Source organism: Antennarius striatus, chromosome 6 (genome assembly GCF_040054535.1).
Source record: "Antennarius striatus isolate MH-2024 chromosome 6, ASM4005453v1, whole genome shotgun sequence".
In the NCBI taxonomy this organism is placed as follows: Eukaryota; Metazoa; Chordata; class Actinopteri; order Lophiiformes; family Antennariidae; genus Antennarius; species Antennarius striatus.
In genome coordinates, this window is record NC_090781.1 from 25,655,579 (window position 1) to 25,673,303 (window position 17,725).

Consider the following 17,725-nt stretch of genomic DNA (forward strand, 5'->3'; position numbering starts at 1 on the left):
GAACAAGGGAGACGTGCAGAGTTGTGGCAACTACAGAGGAATAAAGCTGATGAGCCATACAATGAAGTTATGGGAGAGAGTAGTGGAAGCTAGACTAAGGGCAGAAGTGAACATTTGTGAGCAGCAGTATGGTTTCATGCCAAAACAGGAGTACTACAGATGCAGTATTTGCTTTGAGGATGTTGATAGAGAAGTACAGAGAAGGCCAGAGGGAGCTGCAGATGACATTGTGATCTGCAGTGAGAGCAGGGAACAGGTGGAGGAGAAGCTAGAGAGGTGGAGGTTTGTCCTGGAAAGGAGAGGAATGAAGGTTAGCCGCAGTAAGACAGAGTACATGTGTGTGAATGAGAGGGACCCAAGTGGAAGAGTGAGGTTACAGGGAGAAGAGATCAAGAAGGTGGAGGATTTTAAGTACTTAGGGTCAACAGTCCAGAGCAATGGAGAGTGTGGAAAAGAGGTGAAGAAGCGTGTCCAGGCAGGATGGAACGGGTGGAGGAAAGTGTCAGGTGTGATGTGTGATAGAAGAGTTTCAGCTAAAATGAAAGGAAAGGTGTACAAAACTGTGGTGAGACCAGCGATGTTGTTTGGTCTAGAGACAGTGTCACTGAGGAAAAGACAGGAGACAGAGCTGGAGGTAGCAGAGATGAAGATGCTGAGGTTCTCTCTGGGAGTGACCAGAATGGATAGGATCAGGAATGAGTACATCAGAGGGACAGCACATGTTAGAGGTTCTGGAGATAAAGTCAGAGAGGCCAGACTGAGATGGTTTGGACATGTCCAGAGGAGAGATAGTGAATATATTGGTAGAAGGATGCTGAGTTCTGAACTGCCAGGCAGGAGGCCTAGAGGAAGACCAAAGAGGAGGTTTATGGATGTAGTGAAAGAGGACATGAAGGTAGTTGGTGTGAGAGAAGAGGATGAGAAGACAGGGTTAGATGGAGGACACTGATTGGCTGTGGAGACCCTGAAGGTGAAAGCCCAGAGGAGAAGGAGATACAGGTATGTCTGCATGTCCAATGGTTGATAACAACGTTGTTTTGTTTTTTATAATTTAGGGGTTCTGGATCATTCCTTTAAAGTTGTACTATTTTCAGAACGTTTCACCAGTGTGTTACGTTTTCACTGTGAAACATTTCGCAGCTGTTAAACTTCGACGTAAACTGTTTGTTCGCCATGAACTGATGGATTTCCTTCATAACTAGAGTTTTATTTTAACAAAGGAATTCAGTTCTGTTGGAAACACAAAAAGCAAAAGTAGGAAAAACACACTTGGGCTGGTAGACAGGTAAGGTCAGAGGTGACAGGTGTCTACATGTGTGTCCTGGTGCCTGCGTGTGTCTGTGTGTGTGTGTGTGTGTGTGTGTGTGTGTGTGTGTGTGTGTGTGTGTGTGTGTGTGTGTGTGTGTGTGTGTGTTCTGTTGGAGGTCCAGGCTGGCTGCATCACTGCTGACACACTGCTGCTGGTAAATCCAGATTAGTGTGTCTAAAACAGGACGACCAAATCTGCCACAGGGCCCCTAATGCTAGGGCCGCTGTCACCCTCAATCACTCACACACACCTAATCCCCACGCCGTGACCCAACACACACACACACACACACACACACACACACACACACACACACACACACACACACACACACACACACACACACACACACACACACACACACACACACACACACACACACACACACACACACACACACCCTGGCTACCCATTGCACCGTGTCCATGCAGCCAGAGCCGGTACCAGGAGGCACCAGGGTCAGCGTTTCAGATCAGGGTGGGGGGGGCGGTAGGAGCAGGACGGAGGGGGGGGTAGGAGCAGGACGGAGGGGGGAGGAGGTGAAGGAGTGGAAACAGGAAGGCTAAGGATGCTATTCCAGGAGGGTGAGGATGAGGAGGGAGGTGTGTCACATCGGACCAAAGCTCTCAGATGCGGTCGCTATAGCAACCAGGAGCCGGTCCAACCCCATACAGAACATGCTGTACATGAGAACACACAACACACTCCACTGATTGGGGCTCAGGCCTCTGGTCGGACAGGGAGTCGTGTTCCCCTCCATCCTGGATGGATGTTGGTTCTAACCCCGGTTCTTCTTGTGTTCACCAGACAGGAGGATGGAGAACCACCACACACACACGTGAAGACACGCCCGGCCTGAGTGTCGTCTCTCAGTATTAACACACCTCTGACCCCCCCAGCCGGCTGTGGAACCAGTTGTTAGACGTAATGTTATGCTTCCATATTGTGATCAGTCTGTATCGATCACCTCAAACCACACCACGACGACCTGCATCTCTACATGATGATGTCACCAAGCTCCTGCAACGGTCTACGTTTGTCATCATGTTTTGCCAGGTGACCGTTTCTCCCATGATGCTTCACCAAAGTTCCTGCAGGTAAGGCTGGTATTGGTCATGTTAGTACAGATATCTGATACCATTGATCAGCAGTTCATCACCTGTTGATCCTGTACAGGTATTCAATCTATAAATACAGGTAAACCTGATCTTACATCATTTTGCGACAGGGTAATAATGTTTTATTCTGATTTATTGTACATTAACATATTATGTGCTTTTAATGGTTTACTCGTGATTTAACGATTCCAATATTTGTGACGGACGTAAAGTGGAGGAAAATTATGTAATTTTCTTTTTTGAAAACTGATGTGGAATTGAGACGTAACGCCAAACAACGTAAGCAGAGTTGAACCTGTACACAACATATTCCTTTACTGTTGTCTTCATATCTTTAATAAAGTACAAACAGCATTATTTTGCCTTGTCTGAAGTTTGTGGGTCTATTATTTAAGTTTCAACAACAAGCGATGAGCAGCTGAGGATATTTTTGTATTTATAATACCGTTGTGTTGCTGTGTGGACGGACACACACACACACACACACACACACACACACACACACACGTCTCCAAATAGAGACACACAAACACTGGATTATAAGAAGCACGAGCAACACTGACCCCCTGTGGTCGAAAGGAGAAGTGCGTCCTTAAAACATTCATGCTGCTGATAGAATAAACTTCCTCATTCCACTTCCGACCACAATCAGAATTATGTTGGTGTGAACATCAGTAACTCAAATCAACTCATTCCTAAAGTTACTAAACCAGTTTATACTGGAGGGAGACGCGGATCCAGTGTTTTCATCACCTCGATGGCGCCACCTGCTGTCCAACAGGGACAAAGTTGGACCAGCACTGAACCATCTACTTTAGTGATAAAAGTCCACATTTAGTTTGAATCAAATAAAAACCAAGCTTCTAGTCTTCCTCACTTAGTTTTATTACTTTAACTTGACTGGCGCTTGTTATAAAGGAGCTGATGGATTATTTCATGACAACGTCTCCAGAGTGGTGATGACAAGTTTAGCATTACACACGCATCAAAACATTACAGGAGTTCTGACATACGCCCAAAATATAAAACTTAACATTTTACAAGAAAATGGAAACCTTAAAAATGGACACAGGATAAAAATATTGACGAATTAAAGTCTCCGATGTGAAAAAACCCTTTATTCTCTCTCTGCGATGGCGACCAGGTGAGCTTCTACCTCGTCCTCCGTCAGCGTCCTGCAGGAGGAGGGGAGCCGGAGGAACCAGAGAGAACAGAAGTGGAACATTAGACGGATAGAACACCAGAATTCAAATATTAAATGTTAAACTTCCATCATTATTAAATTAAACGGATCAGGGAAACCCAACTAGAGTGACGTCACCTGAACTTGGGGTGTTCCCTACTGACGACGCCCACCTCCAGGTCGCCCGCCTTGAAGTCCATGTTGAGGACGGAGGACAGACAGGAGACAGCCAGCTGGGGGAGGGGAATAAAGCTGAGAGCTGATTGGTTGAAACATATTAACACGTGTTAACCGCCCCCGTCTACCTGCACCGCCCCCCGTCTACCTGCACACACACCCCCCCGTCTACCTGCACCGCCCCGTCCTCCGACAGCTCGGGCTTCTTCTTCAGCTTCTTCTCCAGGAAGCTGCTGGCCTCCGTCTGCTTGGGCCCCACGGCGGTGGCCCTGAAGCCGCAGTAGTAGCCCGCCGGGTCACATTTATAGAGGGCGGGGCCCTGCTGGGGGTCCATGGCCACCAGGATCATACCTGCAGGAACAGAGGAAGCATCATCATCATCATCGGGATGAGGGAGAGGCGTGAGGGTCGGTGGGGGTGGGGGCTCACAGCAGCCCAGGGGCCTCATCTCGGCGTTCTGGGTGTAGACCTGGGAGATGTCGGCCAGCCGGCGACACAACGCGTCCGCCGTGATGTCATAACCGAACTTATACCTCCACTCCGCCGCCTCCACGCGAGCTCGATGGACCTGAGAACGGCTGTCCGCTGGGGAGGAGAGGGTTAATGAGCAACAGGTGGAGCAGGTGTGTGTGTGTGTATGTGTGTGTGTGTGCATACACACCGCTCTGTCCCGTCATCACACAGCCGATACGGGGGGTCAGTTTGAACAGGTTGGTGACGGTGGACGAGTCCAGCAGCTTGTCCTGAAGTCAGGATTAAATAAACCTCAACGTGAAAGACGGAACTAAAAAAAGGTCAAACATCAAATCTGAAGCGTAACAATGATGTCATCAGGCCGTTGATGCTGATTCGTTAGATCTATGATGACAAATACAAAGTAAAACCTGGAGATACACGTTGAATCCGTTCTGTGACTGAACTCGTAACTCAGCATTTAATCACTAAAATAACTGAAATCATTTTAATCCGTTAGAAGGCTTGAAAAAACCCACAAACCCCCCAAACCCACTAAATTATGGGAAACCCCCCCCATTTGTATCAACCAATAGACACAGACTTTACCTGTGAACAACTAATGATGTACGTTACGTCAACCATGATAAAGAATGAAAAGAAACACAAAAGTCAGGAGAACACACGAGTTCAGACAGAGGTGGACAAACAGGTCCCAGAACCCTGTAGGGCAGGACCAGTCTACAGTCTGGACCTGACCTGAGGTCTGAGCTGAGTTTAAGTAGGTGGAGCCTGATTGGAGATGGGGAACAGGTGCTGCAGAGACACAGGTGACAGGAATGAGTGGACTGAGTGGGAGAGAACCCAGGAGGGAGAACTGGAACTGGAACAAGACAGACGCTCGTATCTCAAACAGCTCTAATCTCAAACAGCTCGCATCTCAAACAGCTCGTATCTCAAACAGCTCTAATCTCAAACATCTCGTATCTCAAACATCTCGTATCTCAAACATCTCGTATCTCAAACATCTCGCATCTCAAACATCTCGCATCTCGTATCTCAAACAGCTCGCATCTCAAACAGCTCGTATCTCAAACATCTCGTATCTCAAACATCTCGCATCTCAAACATCTCGCATCTCAAACATCTCGTATCTCAAACAGCTCGTATCTCAAACATCTCGTATCACAAACATCTCGTATCTCAAACATCTCGTATCTCAAACATCTCGTATCTCAAACATCTCGTATCTCAAACATCTCGTATCACAAACATCTCGTATCTCAAACATCTCGTATCTCAAACATCTCGTATCTCAAACATCTCGTATCACAAACATCTCGTATCTCAAACATCTCGTATCTCAAACAGCTCGCATCTCAAACAGCTCGTATCTCAAACATCTCGTATCTCAAACAGCTCGCATCTCAAACAGCTCGTATCTCAAACATCTCGTATCTCAAACATCTCGCATCTCAAACATCTCGCATCTCAAACATCTCGTATCTCAAACATCTCGTATCTCAAACATCTCGTATCTCAAACATCTCGTATCTCGGGGTTCTACTGTATTTATTATTTTTCACTGACTTTAAAGGAAGCTGAACAAATGAAACTACAGATTCCATCTCCCTCCGGATGATGTGAAAGCTGTCTGTGGGTTGATGACGAGTACATACATGTAAACATGTAAACATGTTAACATGTTAACATGTTTACATGTTTACATGTTAACATGTTTACATGTTAACATGTTAACATGTTAACATGTTAACATGTAAACATGTTTACAGCAGCATTTTCACATGCAACCGGCCAATCCGTAAAAAGCTGGAGTCAAGACTCCAAAGAGGCTTCCCTGTTCGCTTGAAATGTGATCATCACACCTGTGTGTGTGTGTGTGTGTGTGTGTGTGTGTGTGTGTGTGTGTGTGTGTGTGTGTGTGTGTGTGTGTGTGTGTGTGTGTCTTACAGGTATTTTCTTTTGTGTGACCACCACAGCGCTGTCCGTCCCCCTGACGCCCACAGACGTCAGCCCACTGAGGGAGATGGCTTTGAAAGCATATTCTGCACACACACACACACACACACACACACACACACAAACACACACACACACACACACACACACACACACACACACACACACACACACGATCAGCCATAGCCCATTGAATAAATACACATTTCATGCTAAAGATTCATGAAAAATCTTAGTTATGCATTTTTAAAAAATGTTCATATATTATTTTCAAGTAATAAAATAATGAAATTAAAAGAAATCAATATTATTTAATCCAAAAGCAATTCAAGTTCAATTTTTCATTTTAATATTTGTCTGTACAACACATTATTCTTTTTTCACTGAATCAAAACACAAATAACTTTACAAATATTTATTTCAGACTTTCTAAACTGAATTATTGAATATTTCAGACACAGACTTCATGTTAGTTATTTAATAAACGCCATATTACTACACTTCCACCAAGAACCGCTCTGATTGGCTGAGTCCAGATGCTCTGGACCAATCAGCGTCGGCTCCCCTGTAAACTAAACCTGGTGGCTGTCATGACGGACTCCCCCGGGGCTCGACCGTGTCTTACCGACTTGATAGAGGCGGCCCTCCGGGGAGAAGATGGTGATGTGTCGGTCAAAACCCGCGTTGGAGCCGCGCGACATCTCTGACCACGTGACCTCAGGTGAGCGTTACCTGCTGGTTCGAATCCCCGACGGTAGAAAACGTCTCTTCTGTCTGTGAACATAAAACAGCGTCGACAGAATCAGGAAACGAGCTGAAAACTTTTACTTTCTCTTTCCCTTCTATTCCAGTCAGCTCACTCCTGATTGGACGGGAGCCATCAGGAAGTCACGTGTTTTTTTGGGTCCGGCCCCTCCCCTCTCACCTGTGATAGAGCTCGCCAGGCTCGTCAGCATCACTCCCGAGGGGGGAGGGATGGAGAGTCAGTCTTCATCAGTCGGTCAGATGTCAGGACGAAGAGTCGGCTTCTGTGTCAGCGACAAGAAGCGCCGGAGGATGAATCTGGACGCCTTCGTGGAGTTCTGTGCGTAAGTCGAGTATTTTATTTCCTTAGGAAGTGGGGTCCCATCAGAGAGAACATTTATGATAATTATTATAATAACACCTACCCCCATGCAGTAAGACGTCATAATGACATTTGATTAGACTGCTAACATTTCTGATTCCCTGCAGGGGCTCTGGAGTGGAGGTGGTGGAGGTACGGCTCTAACGCGTCTTTATCACACATCATCTCTGCACACGTAGCGTGTTACTGTTCTACACGTTCAGCTGTACTGGTAGTTTCCTCACGGACACACGCGTGTCATGTGCAGATGTCCACGACTTCAGCTATCCATGTCAGAGACACCTGCAGCCACCAGCAGGACCTGTAGGGTTCAGAGTGTGAACGGTGACGCAGAACATAGGAACAATATCATCTGGTGGCAATAAATTCATCTAGGGCATATGTGTCAAACTTAAGGCCCGGGGGCCAAATGTGGCCCTCCACATCATTTCATATGGCCCGCGAGAGCATAAAAAGGTCAGAATGCCTAAAAATAAATAGGTCAAAAGTATGCTTTCAGCAAAAACTACATTTCCCACAATGCAGTAGCTCAGTCCATTTTAACTCTGACTAAACGTAGTGAACAAAGTTAATGTCCTAACTTGTGTCTGATGTTATTTTTCTTTATTGATTGATAGTTTGATCCTTGATTGATGGAGTTCTGTGGGTTTAATAACCTGACAAATGAAAAGGATTTATGTTAGAACAGAGAAACAAACAAACATGTTTTTTCTGTCTAACTGTAATGTTTGGAACTAGAATCAGTCAGAAATTCAGTTATTTAACATTAAGGAGTAGTTACATTTAGTTACATTACACTGAGTTACATTTAGTTACATTTATTAGTTACATTAAGGAGTAGTTACATTTAGTTACATTACACTGAGTTACATTTAGTTACATTTATTAGTTACATTAAGGAGTAGTTACATTTAGTTACATTACACTGAGTTACATTTAGTTACATTTATTAGTTACATTAAGGAGTAGTTACATTTAGTTACATTTAGTTACATTACACTGAGTTACATTTAGTTACATTTATTAGTTACATTAAGGAGTAGTTACATTTAGTTACATTACACTGAGTTACATTTAGTTACATTTATTAGTTACATTAAGGAGTAGTTACATTTAGTTACATTACACTGAGTTACATTTAGTTACATTTATTAGTTACATTAAGGAGTAGTTACATTTAGTTACATTACACTGAGTTACATTTAGTTACATTTATTAGTTACATTAAGGAGTAGTTACATTTAGTTACATTTAGTTACATTACACTGAGTTACATTTAGTTACATTTATTAGTTACATTAAGGAGTAGTTACATTTAGTTACATTACACTGAGTTACATTTAGTTACATTTATTAGTTACATTAAGGAGTAGTTACATTTAGTTACATTTAGTTACATTACACTGAGTTACATTTAGTTACATTTATTAGTTACATTAAGGAGTAGTTACATTTAGTTACATTACACTGAGTTACATTTAGTTACATTTATTAGTTACATTAAGGAGTAGTTACATTTAGTTACATTACACTGAGTTACATTTAGTTACATTTATTAGTTACATTAAGGAGTAGTTACATTTAGTTACATTACACTGAGTTACATTTAGTTACATTTATTAGTTACATTAAGGAGTAGTTACATTTAGTTACATTTAGTTACATTACACTGAGTTACATTTAGTTACATTTATTAGTTACATTAAGGAGTAGTTACATTTAGTTACATTACACTGAGTTACATTTAGTTACATTTATTAGTTACATTAAGGAGTAGTTACATTTAGTTACATTACACTGAGTTACATTTAGTTACATTTATTAGTTACATTAAGGAGTAGTTACATTTAGTTACATTTAGTTACATTACACTGAGTTACATTTAGTTACATTTATTAGTTACATTAAGGAGTAGTTACATTTAGTTACATTACACTGAGTTACATTTAGTTACATTTATTAGTTACATTAAGGAGTAGTTACATTTAGTTACATTACACTGAGTTACATTTAGTTACATTTATTAGTTACATTAAGGAGTAGTTACATTTAGTTACATTACACTGAGTTACATTTAGTTACATTTATTAGTTACATCTGGCCCTTTGAGGACAGCCGTTATGCTGATGTGGCCCTCAGTGAAAATGAGGTTGACACCCCTGATTTAAGGATTCAGTGGCACAAAAGTATGGTGAAGCATCCAGTCTGTAGAGTTCTGGAGCTTCACAGCCAATTATTATAAAGCTGGAGCAGCTGAAGAAGAGCATTGTTATAAAACTGATCTACTGACACTACAAGATCCCAGATTGACGTAAAACTGGTCCCCAACCAGGTCGTGGACCGGTACCGGTACCGTGGGTCAGTCGGTCTGTGGGTCTGTCTGACGGTCAACTGGTCTTTGATGCAATAAAGGTTGACTTAAAACACATTTACCCCCTGCTTTACCTGAGACCTACATCGTCAATGCTAAAGGTTTTAGCGTAGAGGCTAACAAACATGTTTCCATGTTTCTGTAGATCTTAGAAACCCACGACAGTTTTGTTATGAAGCTCCTGATTGGTGGACTGACAGATGTCAAATACTTTTAAGCCATTCTTTTTCACAAATTTCCCCGCTGTGGGACAATAAAGGCTTCTCTTCTTACCTTTCCCCCCGTCAGATCGACCTCACTCAGCCGCTGGGGCCCCAGGGGCCCTTCGACATCATCGTTCACAAGCTGTCTGATGTCATCGTGGAGGCGGAGCATGACAGCCAATCACAGCAGCTCCTCAGTAACTTTGAGGTAGGTGCTTAACAAATAAAGTTGGGTTGGACTGGATTGGATTAGGGTTATGATCTGGAGGGGAGGGGAGTGTTGGTGCTGCCCCCATGGGGTTGTGGCAGACAGGGGAACTGCAAGACGATAGTCAGAAAGGCTGAATCGTCTTTGTTTGTATCTCTGAATGTTCGTTAGTCGGTTGTTGGTAGGTTGAGGACTCCCTGTGGGTATTCTCATCCATGTCAGTCATCTTGATCGTGTTCTTTCTCCAGAGCTACCTGTCTGCTCACCCTCACACGGTTCTTCTGGACCCTCTGCCTGCCATGACTCAGCTCCTGGACCGCTTCGCCTCCTATCGGATCATGACCAAGCTGCACAACTCTCTCCGAGGTGAACCTCAGCTTCACCGTCCCGTCATTGGCTGTCCTTGATGTCAACACTACACCTGGTTTTCCTCTTGTGTCCCACAGACTGGCGTATCTGCAGCCCCCCGTTTCTGGAGATCCACAACGCCGGAGATCTGTCGTCCATCCAGCCGTCCCTGAAGACCCAGGGCCTCAGCTTTCCTCTCAGTCGGTTCAGTCCCTCCATCTGCTTCCACTTCCTTACTCTGAATCCTCGTTTCTTCTACTTTCAAGAGTTATTCAAGTTTACTTCACTTCTAAGGAACGACCTCTTTGTTCTTAGAAATGTGCTCAACCTCCAATCCATCAGGAGTTGGGGTAGAAGCTCCATCCCCTGACCCTAGACCTCACTTCCTGTTGCCTCTTTCTATTGAAAATGACCTTAACAAGTGTGTCAGATCTCTCCAATCCTTTCTTGTCTTTCTCTTACTCCAGTTTGTAAGACCAGAGTTGCCCACGGCTCCCTTTCCCACGAGGTGAGCGCTTTGCTCCAGACTGGTTGGGTCACGTTGACTTGTTGACAGTTGGCATCGTTGACTCCGTCTGTCCGTCCGTCTGTCCAGATGTCTCTGATCTTCAGTGCAGGCAGTCTGGCGGACGTCCATCCTCCTTGTGTCCTCCAGAGCTTTGTCAACCACGGTGCCGTCCTGCACAAGGTCTTCGTCGTTGGCGACAGGTTCTTCTGCGTGGAGAGACCTTCGCTCAAGAACTTCCCCCCCGGTCCCTGTGGTCCGTCACACCTGATACCCTCTTTTACTCTTGTCTTCTGTCCCTTTGGTGTCTCATTCTTCCTTCCCTTTACTGTGATGTCTTTTTTGGTGTTCATTCATTCTTCACGCCTTTTAGACCTTTACTTTTTCTTTTCCTGCCATGACTGCCCTCTGTGACATTACTACCCTCCTCTTGTCTTCTCTTTCCTTTCTTGTCTCATTTTTCCTTCCATTTCCTCGTCCTTCCTTTTCTCCATGTATTTTACTTTGTGTTTCCCGTATCTACACACTACAGTGTGTAGTGTTGTGTAGCGTGTAGCATGTAGCGTGTACTCATTATGGTTTCTCTCCAATTCCAGACAGGGAAACTATTTTCTTCAACAGCCACCAGGTGTCCAAACCAGAGTCCAGCTCTGACCTCACAGCAGTAAGAGACAGGAAGTAGCATCAGAAACCAGCACAGATCCACACCGACATTCAGATGTTTCTCATTCAGAAGCTTCAAGAAAAGAATTTCTCTTCTCTATGTTTCATAAATTATTTGATTAAATCAGGAATTTTAAAAAAAATACAGGTTTACCTGGGTTTACGTGTTAATCAGTTCCAGGAGACCCAACGAAAGTCCAAACGGCGTAAGCCGAGGTTCACCTGTACGACATTTTATATTTTGTATCATGTAAATATTTCAATCTGAGACACTATATTGATTTGAAATCCCCACTAAACCCAACTTCCTGTTCCTGCTGTCCCAGCTGGACGAGCAGATGCCCTGCCTGCCTCCTCCCAGCTCCGAGGCCGTGGCCGCCCTGGTCAAGGAGCTCCGCCTCCAGCTCGGCATGGCGCTGTTTGGCGTAGATGTCATCATCAACATCCAGACTCACACCCTGACCGTCATCGACATCAACATCTTCCCAGGTACCCCATATACACCTGAAATTATAGGTAAACCTCAGCTTAAATCGTTAACTAGTTCCAGGAGATGCAAGTCGAAAAACAATGCAAGTTAAAAAAGGATGTAAGTTGAAAGGATGTAAGTTGAAAAACGATGTAAGTTGAAAAATGACACCAAATCTGCCCCCCAGGCTACGAGGGGGTGCCCCAGTTCTTCTCGTCTCTGCTCAGCCACATCAAGTCGGTGTTGGACAAGCTGACACCCGGCGGCCCGCGGGCCGGAGACTCGCCCGGGTCGCCGCCGGCGACGGGTGATCGCCCTGCTGCTGCATCAGAGGCTCTATGAGACGTTCAGGATGGATTCATCTCTGCTTTTAGGGTTCAAATAGTCACTGGTCATTGTTTCTAGTTTTAATCTCTTCAATTTAATTATATGAAGTTATTTATCCATAATTTTCTCAACTGCATCCCCTGTTTGTCTAACAAACAAACAAACAAACAAACACGTAACGCTTTATTACACTTCCTGTTTATTGATTGACTGGTAGCATAGAAGATACAGCAGGCACAAAATACAGCACTCTGATTGGCCAGTAATATTACAAATGATATTTTTGTAAGTTTTTTTTAAACTCCCTGTTGTCTGAAATGACCTTTGCTCCCTTTCGTCACCCCCAACAGACATTTCAACTTCCTGCTGGTTTGTTAGACACAGATTGAGGAAATATTTTTGCTCTTCTATAGAAAAAAAAAAAAAGAAACTACAACATTTGTGTAAATATTCTTCCACAAACAAACAGCTCATCTTTGGATCGTGTGTGTGTGTTACCGTTGTGTGTTTACAGCTGCTTTGCCTGTAATTAAGTACATACATGTATTAGCTGTGTAGAAAAGGATTATATATTTTAAATACATTAAATTATTAGTTATCTGATTATTGCGTTCACATGTGCTGTTGTCTCTATCGCGTTATTGCAGTAAATGGGCCTCAAAGGTAACCCTGTTGATTCTGCAAATGTGCAGTTCTACCCTTTGTCCTCTTGGGGGTGCTGTTGCTTCATGTTTCCCATGACCTTGGCTTACAGACGTGACATTTTATATTTACACCAATGACATGACAGCCGTGAAAGTCGTACTATAACACTAGCGAGCATTTATTGGTGTAATCGTCCCCTAAAGATGGCGGAATGGCTTTAGTGTCCCCCCCCCTCCTCCTTGGCTTGTTATTAAGATAAGAGTGCAAAGCTGGCTGAGAACCTGAAGTGACACTTTTAGACCTTGTAAGCTCTAAGTACCTTACGCCCCCTCGCCACACACCCGCGCCACATGCTGTCGAATCCCAGCGCTCGCCTACTTCCTGTGTGTTGTGTTGGTGTCACCCGGTTCGTCACAAACAGTCTGGTTTTAACAGTAATGAGCCAAATTAAACTCCGTCCTGGTCTCTACTCTATCACCAAAGAAACAAAGAGGAAACTACCTCCGTAGAGACGTCAGTAATGCATATCGTTAACAGTCAGAACAGCAGGAATACACATAGTTAGCAGTTATTGCACAAAATATATACTCAAATACACAGATTACCAAGAATCAACCGTCGTGGTTTTTACACTCGGAGAGGAAGTTCACACGTCAAACGTCCTGGTGTTTGTGCGATTGGCAATCTGTAGTCGATAGTGTGAATGGAAGTGCAGAACGATTCATGTCCATGGCAGTTAGGGATAAAATAGAACCTGGAGATACGAGCTGCTGGACAGACGGGCTCTTTGAGATACGAGTCGTCGCTCTGGCCATGTTTTTGTTTGACATACGAGCAAAAATCTGAGATACGAGTCGTGTTTCAGGAAATCACCGCTAGATGGTGGATGGATACAACATCAGTGAGACCGTATCTCGTTCTTTACCGTGTGTTGGCGGATGGATACGACATCAGTGAGACCGTATCTCATTCTTTACCGTGTGTTGACGGATGGGTACGACATCAGTGAGACCGGATCTCGTTCCTTTAATTCAGGACTTTGGGGGTTTTTTTACAGGCTGGAACAGATGGAACTCGTATCTCGAGGTTCTTCAAAGTGAACTCGTTGATCTAACCTACAAACAGCGATTTGCGTGGAAATGGAAATAAAACGTTCAAATACCCGACAGGAGCCTCGTCGTTTCCTCCACTTCTCGGTGGAAACGCTGAGACTCTTTTCCAGACGATCTAATTCCTTCTAGTTTCTACTGACGTCGGTTTTTGATCCACGTCTGAAGGCTGTGAGATGGTGTGTGTGTGTGTGTGTGTGTGTGTGTGTGTGTGTGTGTGTGTGTGTGTGTGTGTGTCTCATCCTCGACGGAGCTCCCTCAGCTCGGCGGCCACTTTACGTAACTCTTGTTCGATCTCCAGCAGCTCCTGTGACCAGAGACAATTAGAGGGGTTCAGCTCCATTACGGTGTTTTTAGAAGAGATTCACCTCAGGACCAACAGATGACTCCAATAAAACATCCATACTGACTCACCTCCCCTTCATCTTCAACATCCTCGTCCTCATCTTCCTCCTCTTCCTCGCCTCCTTCCTCCTCCTCTTCCTCCTGTCCCTCCTCATCCTCTCTGAGGAACCCGTCCTGCTCTTCCTCACCCCCGTCCTCCTCCTCCTCCTCCTCGTCTTTGTAGCGCTCTCGCTCAAACTGTCGCGTGGCTTCATCGCTCGCTTTCTCCATCACCCTCTTCTGCTGCGTCTTCCTCACCTCCTCTTCCTCCTCCTCCACCTTCTTCACCTCCTTCTCCGGCTGCTCTTTGGGCTCCTTTTCTTCATCATCCTCTTTCTTTCCGACCTTCTCTTCCTCTTTTCTTTCATCCACCCCTCCCTGCACCTCCTCCTCTTCCTCCTGCACCCGTTTCATCTTCCTCACTAGCTCCTCCAGCTCCTCCTCTTTCTCCTTCCTCTCCTTCTCCTGCTCCGGTCCATTCTTCTCCTTGAGGAGCTCCTTCAGCTCCTTCTCCACCTTCTCCTTCTCCACCATCAGCTCTGCTTCATTCTTCCTGCTCTCCTCCATCTTCTTGTTCTCCACCTCCTCCTTTGTTTCTCCCTTCTTCTCCTCCACCTCCTCCTCCTCTTCTTCCTCCTCCTTCTCCTCCTCTCCGGAGCCTTTCTGGTTGTTCCTCTCCTTCGCCGCCTCGTAGCGTTTCTTCTTCAGCTCCTTCAGGAGCTCCTTCAGCTCCTCGTCGTTCCTCTCCTCCTCCTCCCCTTTCTTGTGGATCTCCTCCGCCAGCAGCTCCTCCAGCTCCTTGGCTCGCTCCTCCTCAACCTCGCTCCCTCGGTCCTCAATCCGAGGCTCCTCCATCATCTTCTGCTTGGTGATATCTTCCTCTTCCTCTTTCCTGGTCTCATCTTCCTCCTCCTTCACCACCTTCTCCTCGTCGTCGCTCAGCTTGTATTCCTGCTCCTCCCGCTCCTCCTCCTCCTGCTCCCGTTCTCTCTCTACAAGTCACATCAGAACGTCTGAGAAGAAATAGTTCCTCTAAACCAGCGATAATCTCTTAATTTAATCCTGACTTGAACCCGAACTAAACAGGAAGTTAAAAAGACAAACAAAACGCGTCGACGTGAGTCCGTTCTCACCCTCGACGGCCAGCTTCTGGAGCTCCCTGAGCAGGTCCTGATGCCGCCGCGCCTCCTCCAGCTCCTCTGTGGGAGGAAGAGGGGTTTATTTCAAAATAAAAGCACGAGAAGAAAGTAGTCCCTCCACGGCGTCGAAGCAAACAACAAGGTTAGCATCACCTGCTAGCTGCACGCCACATCCGTGCTGTGGTCCATCTTCATTCAGCGTCTCCTGGATGATACACTCAACCTGAACACACACACACACACACACACACACACACACACACACACACACACACACTACAGGTTCTGCTGTATATTTAAATCCCTCTGAATGACAGGAACTACTTTCTGACCTTTGCGTCGTTGAGCGGTGAGGAAACTGGTCGGCCTCCCACTGAAGAGCAAAACAACAAGAGATGGGGGGGTGAGTGTGTGTGTGTGTGTGTGTGGGGGGGGGGGGGGGGTAATTGACTTTAATGTGTGGATGAACCGGTCGTCACGCGTGTGGGCGGAGCCGTCCCCTCATTAAGGTAAGAACGTTCACCTGGTCCAGATTAACCCGTCAGGAGGCTTTAGAGGCATGAGGGCCTCAAACCAACCCCCCCCTGATTGTTGAAACACTGTAGAACCAACAGAACCACCAAAACGTAAACATGAGCTTCAATTTGGACGATTTCTGCTGAGTCCAGAAATCTGTTGAAAGGAAAACACAGACGTGTGTTTGGTTTGACACACAAAGGTTTTCATGGGAGGAAAAGGTCCAATCTATGACTCCTGAAAGGGTTAAAGGTCAGACGCTGGTTCTGATCACGTGACGCGTGTTGGATCTAACATCTGTGGATCAATCAGACTAATTGAACCCACAGACACGTGACTCGGGCCTGCACGCGTCCATGTGATGATGATGATGATGATGATGATGGTCTGCCTTCATCCACTGCGGCAGAAGAACTGGAACCCAAACGGTCTCTTCTGGATGTAGGTTATCGCCGCACCGCGCCGCGCCTCCGCCGCGTCTCCGCCGCACCGCGTCTCCACCGCGCCGCACCGCCACTGCGGTTATTTCCCCTCTGTTTACACGCGTGTCCGTGGAGGTAGCCTCACCTCCATCCCGAACCCTACACCGACGGTTTACACTGATTTTAACGCGTGAAATTATTCCACGGCGGGTGGCGCGTTTGCGCGTTTACGCAGCTCCGGTACACGTGCACCGTTCCGCGCCTTTCCGCTCACCTGCGCGGCGCGTTGACGACGGTCGGTGCGGTGACAAATTATGTAACGACGCTTCTGTTCAGCTTCTGAGTCCAAAACCGTCAGGATCGAATCGGCGCCTGCGTCCGTTATGATTAACCGTTAGAACGGTTAGAGCGGTTAGAGCGGTTAGAACGGTTAGAGCGGTTGGTTCCATGTCGGGTGAGACTAACGGAACGGCCGTGCGTGAGACGCGGTTCGGCTCCAGCCCGCAGAACCGACACCGACGGAAGCTCACCTCCGACCGCTGCCCAGAGCAGAACCACCGGGACCAGGACTCCCATCGGACCGGGGGGGGGACGCGTTCCTACCGGAGGCTACCGGGAAAGAACCAGCTGGAGCGTGTTCACACCCGCAGAGCGAGGTGGAGCTGTGTGTGTGTGTGTGTGTGTGTGTGTGTGTGTGTGTGTGTGCTGTCAGGTGATTGGATCAGAGCCCAAACCCTGTTAAGGTGCACATGTCGGATGGGAGCCTCGAACAAGACGATTGTTTTTCAGGTCGAACTCGAACTGATCGATATCAGTTATTGTTAACGACCAATATTAGCCACGCCCACCGAATAAGGTTTATATCAGCTTTTATTTACAAGGTCAACGCTGGTTATTTATTGGTAATTAGTAGTAAGTAGAACCTGGAGATACGAGTTTAATCCGATCAGTGACTGAAGTCATAAGTCAATCATTTAAAATAAAATCATTTTAATCTGTTCCAGCCTTATAAAAAAGCCCCTAACCCCCCTAGACTATGGGGGGAAATATTTGTATCAACCAATAGACAT

General features: G+C 45.7%; 3 protein-coding genes and 1 long non-coding RNA gene across 8 annotated transcripts in view; 2 read left to right on the forward strand and 2 right to left on the reverse strand.

The window, feature by feature from the left end:
• Positions 1-2,784, forward strand: part of LOC137596607 (uncharacterized) — a 6,993-nt gene extending 4,209 nt beyond the window's left edge. For 2 of the 3 annotated variants that reach the window (XR_011035562.1, XR_011035560.1), the window contains 2 exons: positions 1-999; positions 2,117-2,784. The exon at positions 1-999 is cut by the window's left edge and continues 372 nt beyond it. This is a non-coding gene — a long non-coding RNA (uncharacterized lncRNA). The remainder of the gene's footprint in view (positions 1,000-2,116) is intronic. The other variant, XR_011035561.1, reaches the window with a different exon arrangement.
• Positions 2,785-2,893: 109 nt separating this feature from the next.
• On the reverse strand, positions 2,894-10,314 carry psma6l (proteasome 20S subunit alpha 6, like). Of its 3 annotated transcripts, XM_068317275.1 has the most exons (9): positions 9,991-10,314; positions 7,390-7,647; positions 7,146-7,302; positions 6,846-6,994; positions 6,212-6,306; positions 4,449-4,530; positions 3,960-4,372; positions 3,749-3,843; positions 2,894-3,602 (listed from the first exon to the last, which is right to left on the reverse strand). In XM_068317275.1, the coding sequence occupies exons 4-9, from the start codon at positions 6,919-6,921 to the stop codon at positions 3,545-3,547; spliced, it is 819 nt and encodes a 272-aa protein (XP_068173376.1). In that variant the 5' UTR covers positions 6,922-6,994; positions 7,146-7,302; positions 7,390-7,647; positions 9,991-10,314; the 3' UTR covers positions 2,894-3,544. The 3 variants fall into 3 exon arrangements, with proteins under 3 accessions (XP_068173376.1, XP_068173377.1, XP_068173378.1); XM_068317276.1 differs by lacking the exon at positions 9,991-10,314 and having other exon boundaries at positions 7,390-7,657; XM_068317277.1 differs by lacking the exons at positions 7,146-7,302; positions 7,390-7,647; positions 9,991-10,314 and having other exon boundaries at positions 3,960-4,138; positions 4,217-4,372; positions 6,846-7,047.
• On the forward strand, positions 6,805-12,461 carry LOC137596604 (inositol-tetrakisphosphate 1-kinase-like). Its single transcript, XM_068317274.1, has 11 exons — positions 6,805-6,941; positions 7,072-7,308; positions 7,454-7,478; positions 10,006-10,128; positions 10,377-10,494; positions 10,575-10,676; positions 10,944-10,984; positions 11,072-11,237; positions 11,578-11,645; positions 11,971-12,133; positions 12,301-12,461. The coding sequence occupies exons 2-11, from the start codon at positions 7,196-7,198 to the stop codon at positions 12,453-12,455; spliced, it is 1,074 nt and encodes a 357-aa protein (XP_068173375.1). The 5' UTR covers positions 6,805-6,941; positions 7,072-7,195; the 3' UTR covers positions 12,456-12,461.
• A 1,899-nt stretch (positions 12,462-14,360) lies between these two features.
• Positions 14,361-17,572, reverse strand: LOC137596603 (golgin subfamily A member 6-like protein 24). The gene is made up of 6 exons (XM_068317273.1): positions 17,186-17,572; positions 16,050-16,090; positions 15,871-15,940; positions 15,712-15,777; positions 14,609-15,570; positions 14,361-14,501 (listed from the first exon to the last, which is right to left on the reverse strand). Exons 1-6 carry the CDS (start codon positions 17,229-17,231, stop codon positions 14,433-14,435), a joined length of 1,254 nt encoding a protein of 417 aa, XP_068173374.1. The 5' UTR covers positions 17,232-17,572; the 3' UTR covers positions 14,361-14,432.
• Positions 17,573-17,725: the final 153 nt, after the last annotated feature.

Bases quoted from the DNA above. Each gene is read 5' to 3' on its own strand.
- psma6l (XM_068317275.1), bottom strand. From the start codon at position 6,921: ATGTCGCGCGGCTCCAACGCGGGTTTTGACCGACACATCACCATCTTC. The intron at 6,307-6,845 runs GTAAGACACGGT...GTGTGTGTGCAG, and splicing joins GGGCCGCCTCTATCAAGTCG to AATATGCTTTCAAAGCCATC. The intron at 3,844-3,959 runs GTAGACGGGGGG...CCCCTCCCCCAG, and splicing joins CGGAGGACGGGGCGGTGCAG to CTGGCTGTCTCCTGTCTGTC.
- LOC137596603 (XM_068317273.1), bottom strand. From the start codon at position 17,231: ATGGGAGTCCTGGTCCCGGTGGTTCTGCTCTGGGCAGCGGTCGGAG. The intron at 15,778-15,870 runs GTGATGCTAACC...TTCCTCCCACAG, and splicing joins ATGTGGCGTGCAGCTAGCAG to AGGAGCTGGAGGAGGCGCGG. The intron at 15,571-15,711 runs GTGAGAACGGAC...TGTGACTTGTAG, and splicing joins CCAGAAGCTGGCCGTCGAGG to AGAGAGAACGGGAGCAGGAG.
- LOC137596604 (XM_068317274.1), top strand. From the start codon at position 7,196: ATGGAGAGTCAGTCTTCATCAGTCGGTCAGATGTCAGGACGAAGAGTC. The intron at 11,238-11,577 runs GTCCGTCACACC...CTCCAATTCCAG, and splicing joins CTTCCCCCCCGGTCCCTGTG to ACAGGGAAACTATTTTCTTC. The intron at 12,134-12,300 runs GTACCCCATATA...TCTGCCCCCCAG, and splicing joins CGACATCAACATCTTCCCAG to GCTACGAGGGGGTGCCCCAG.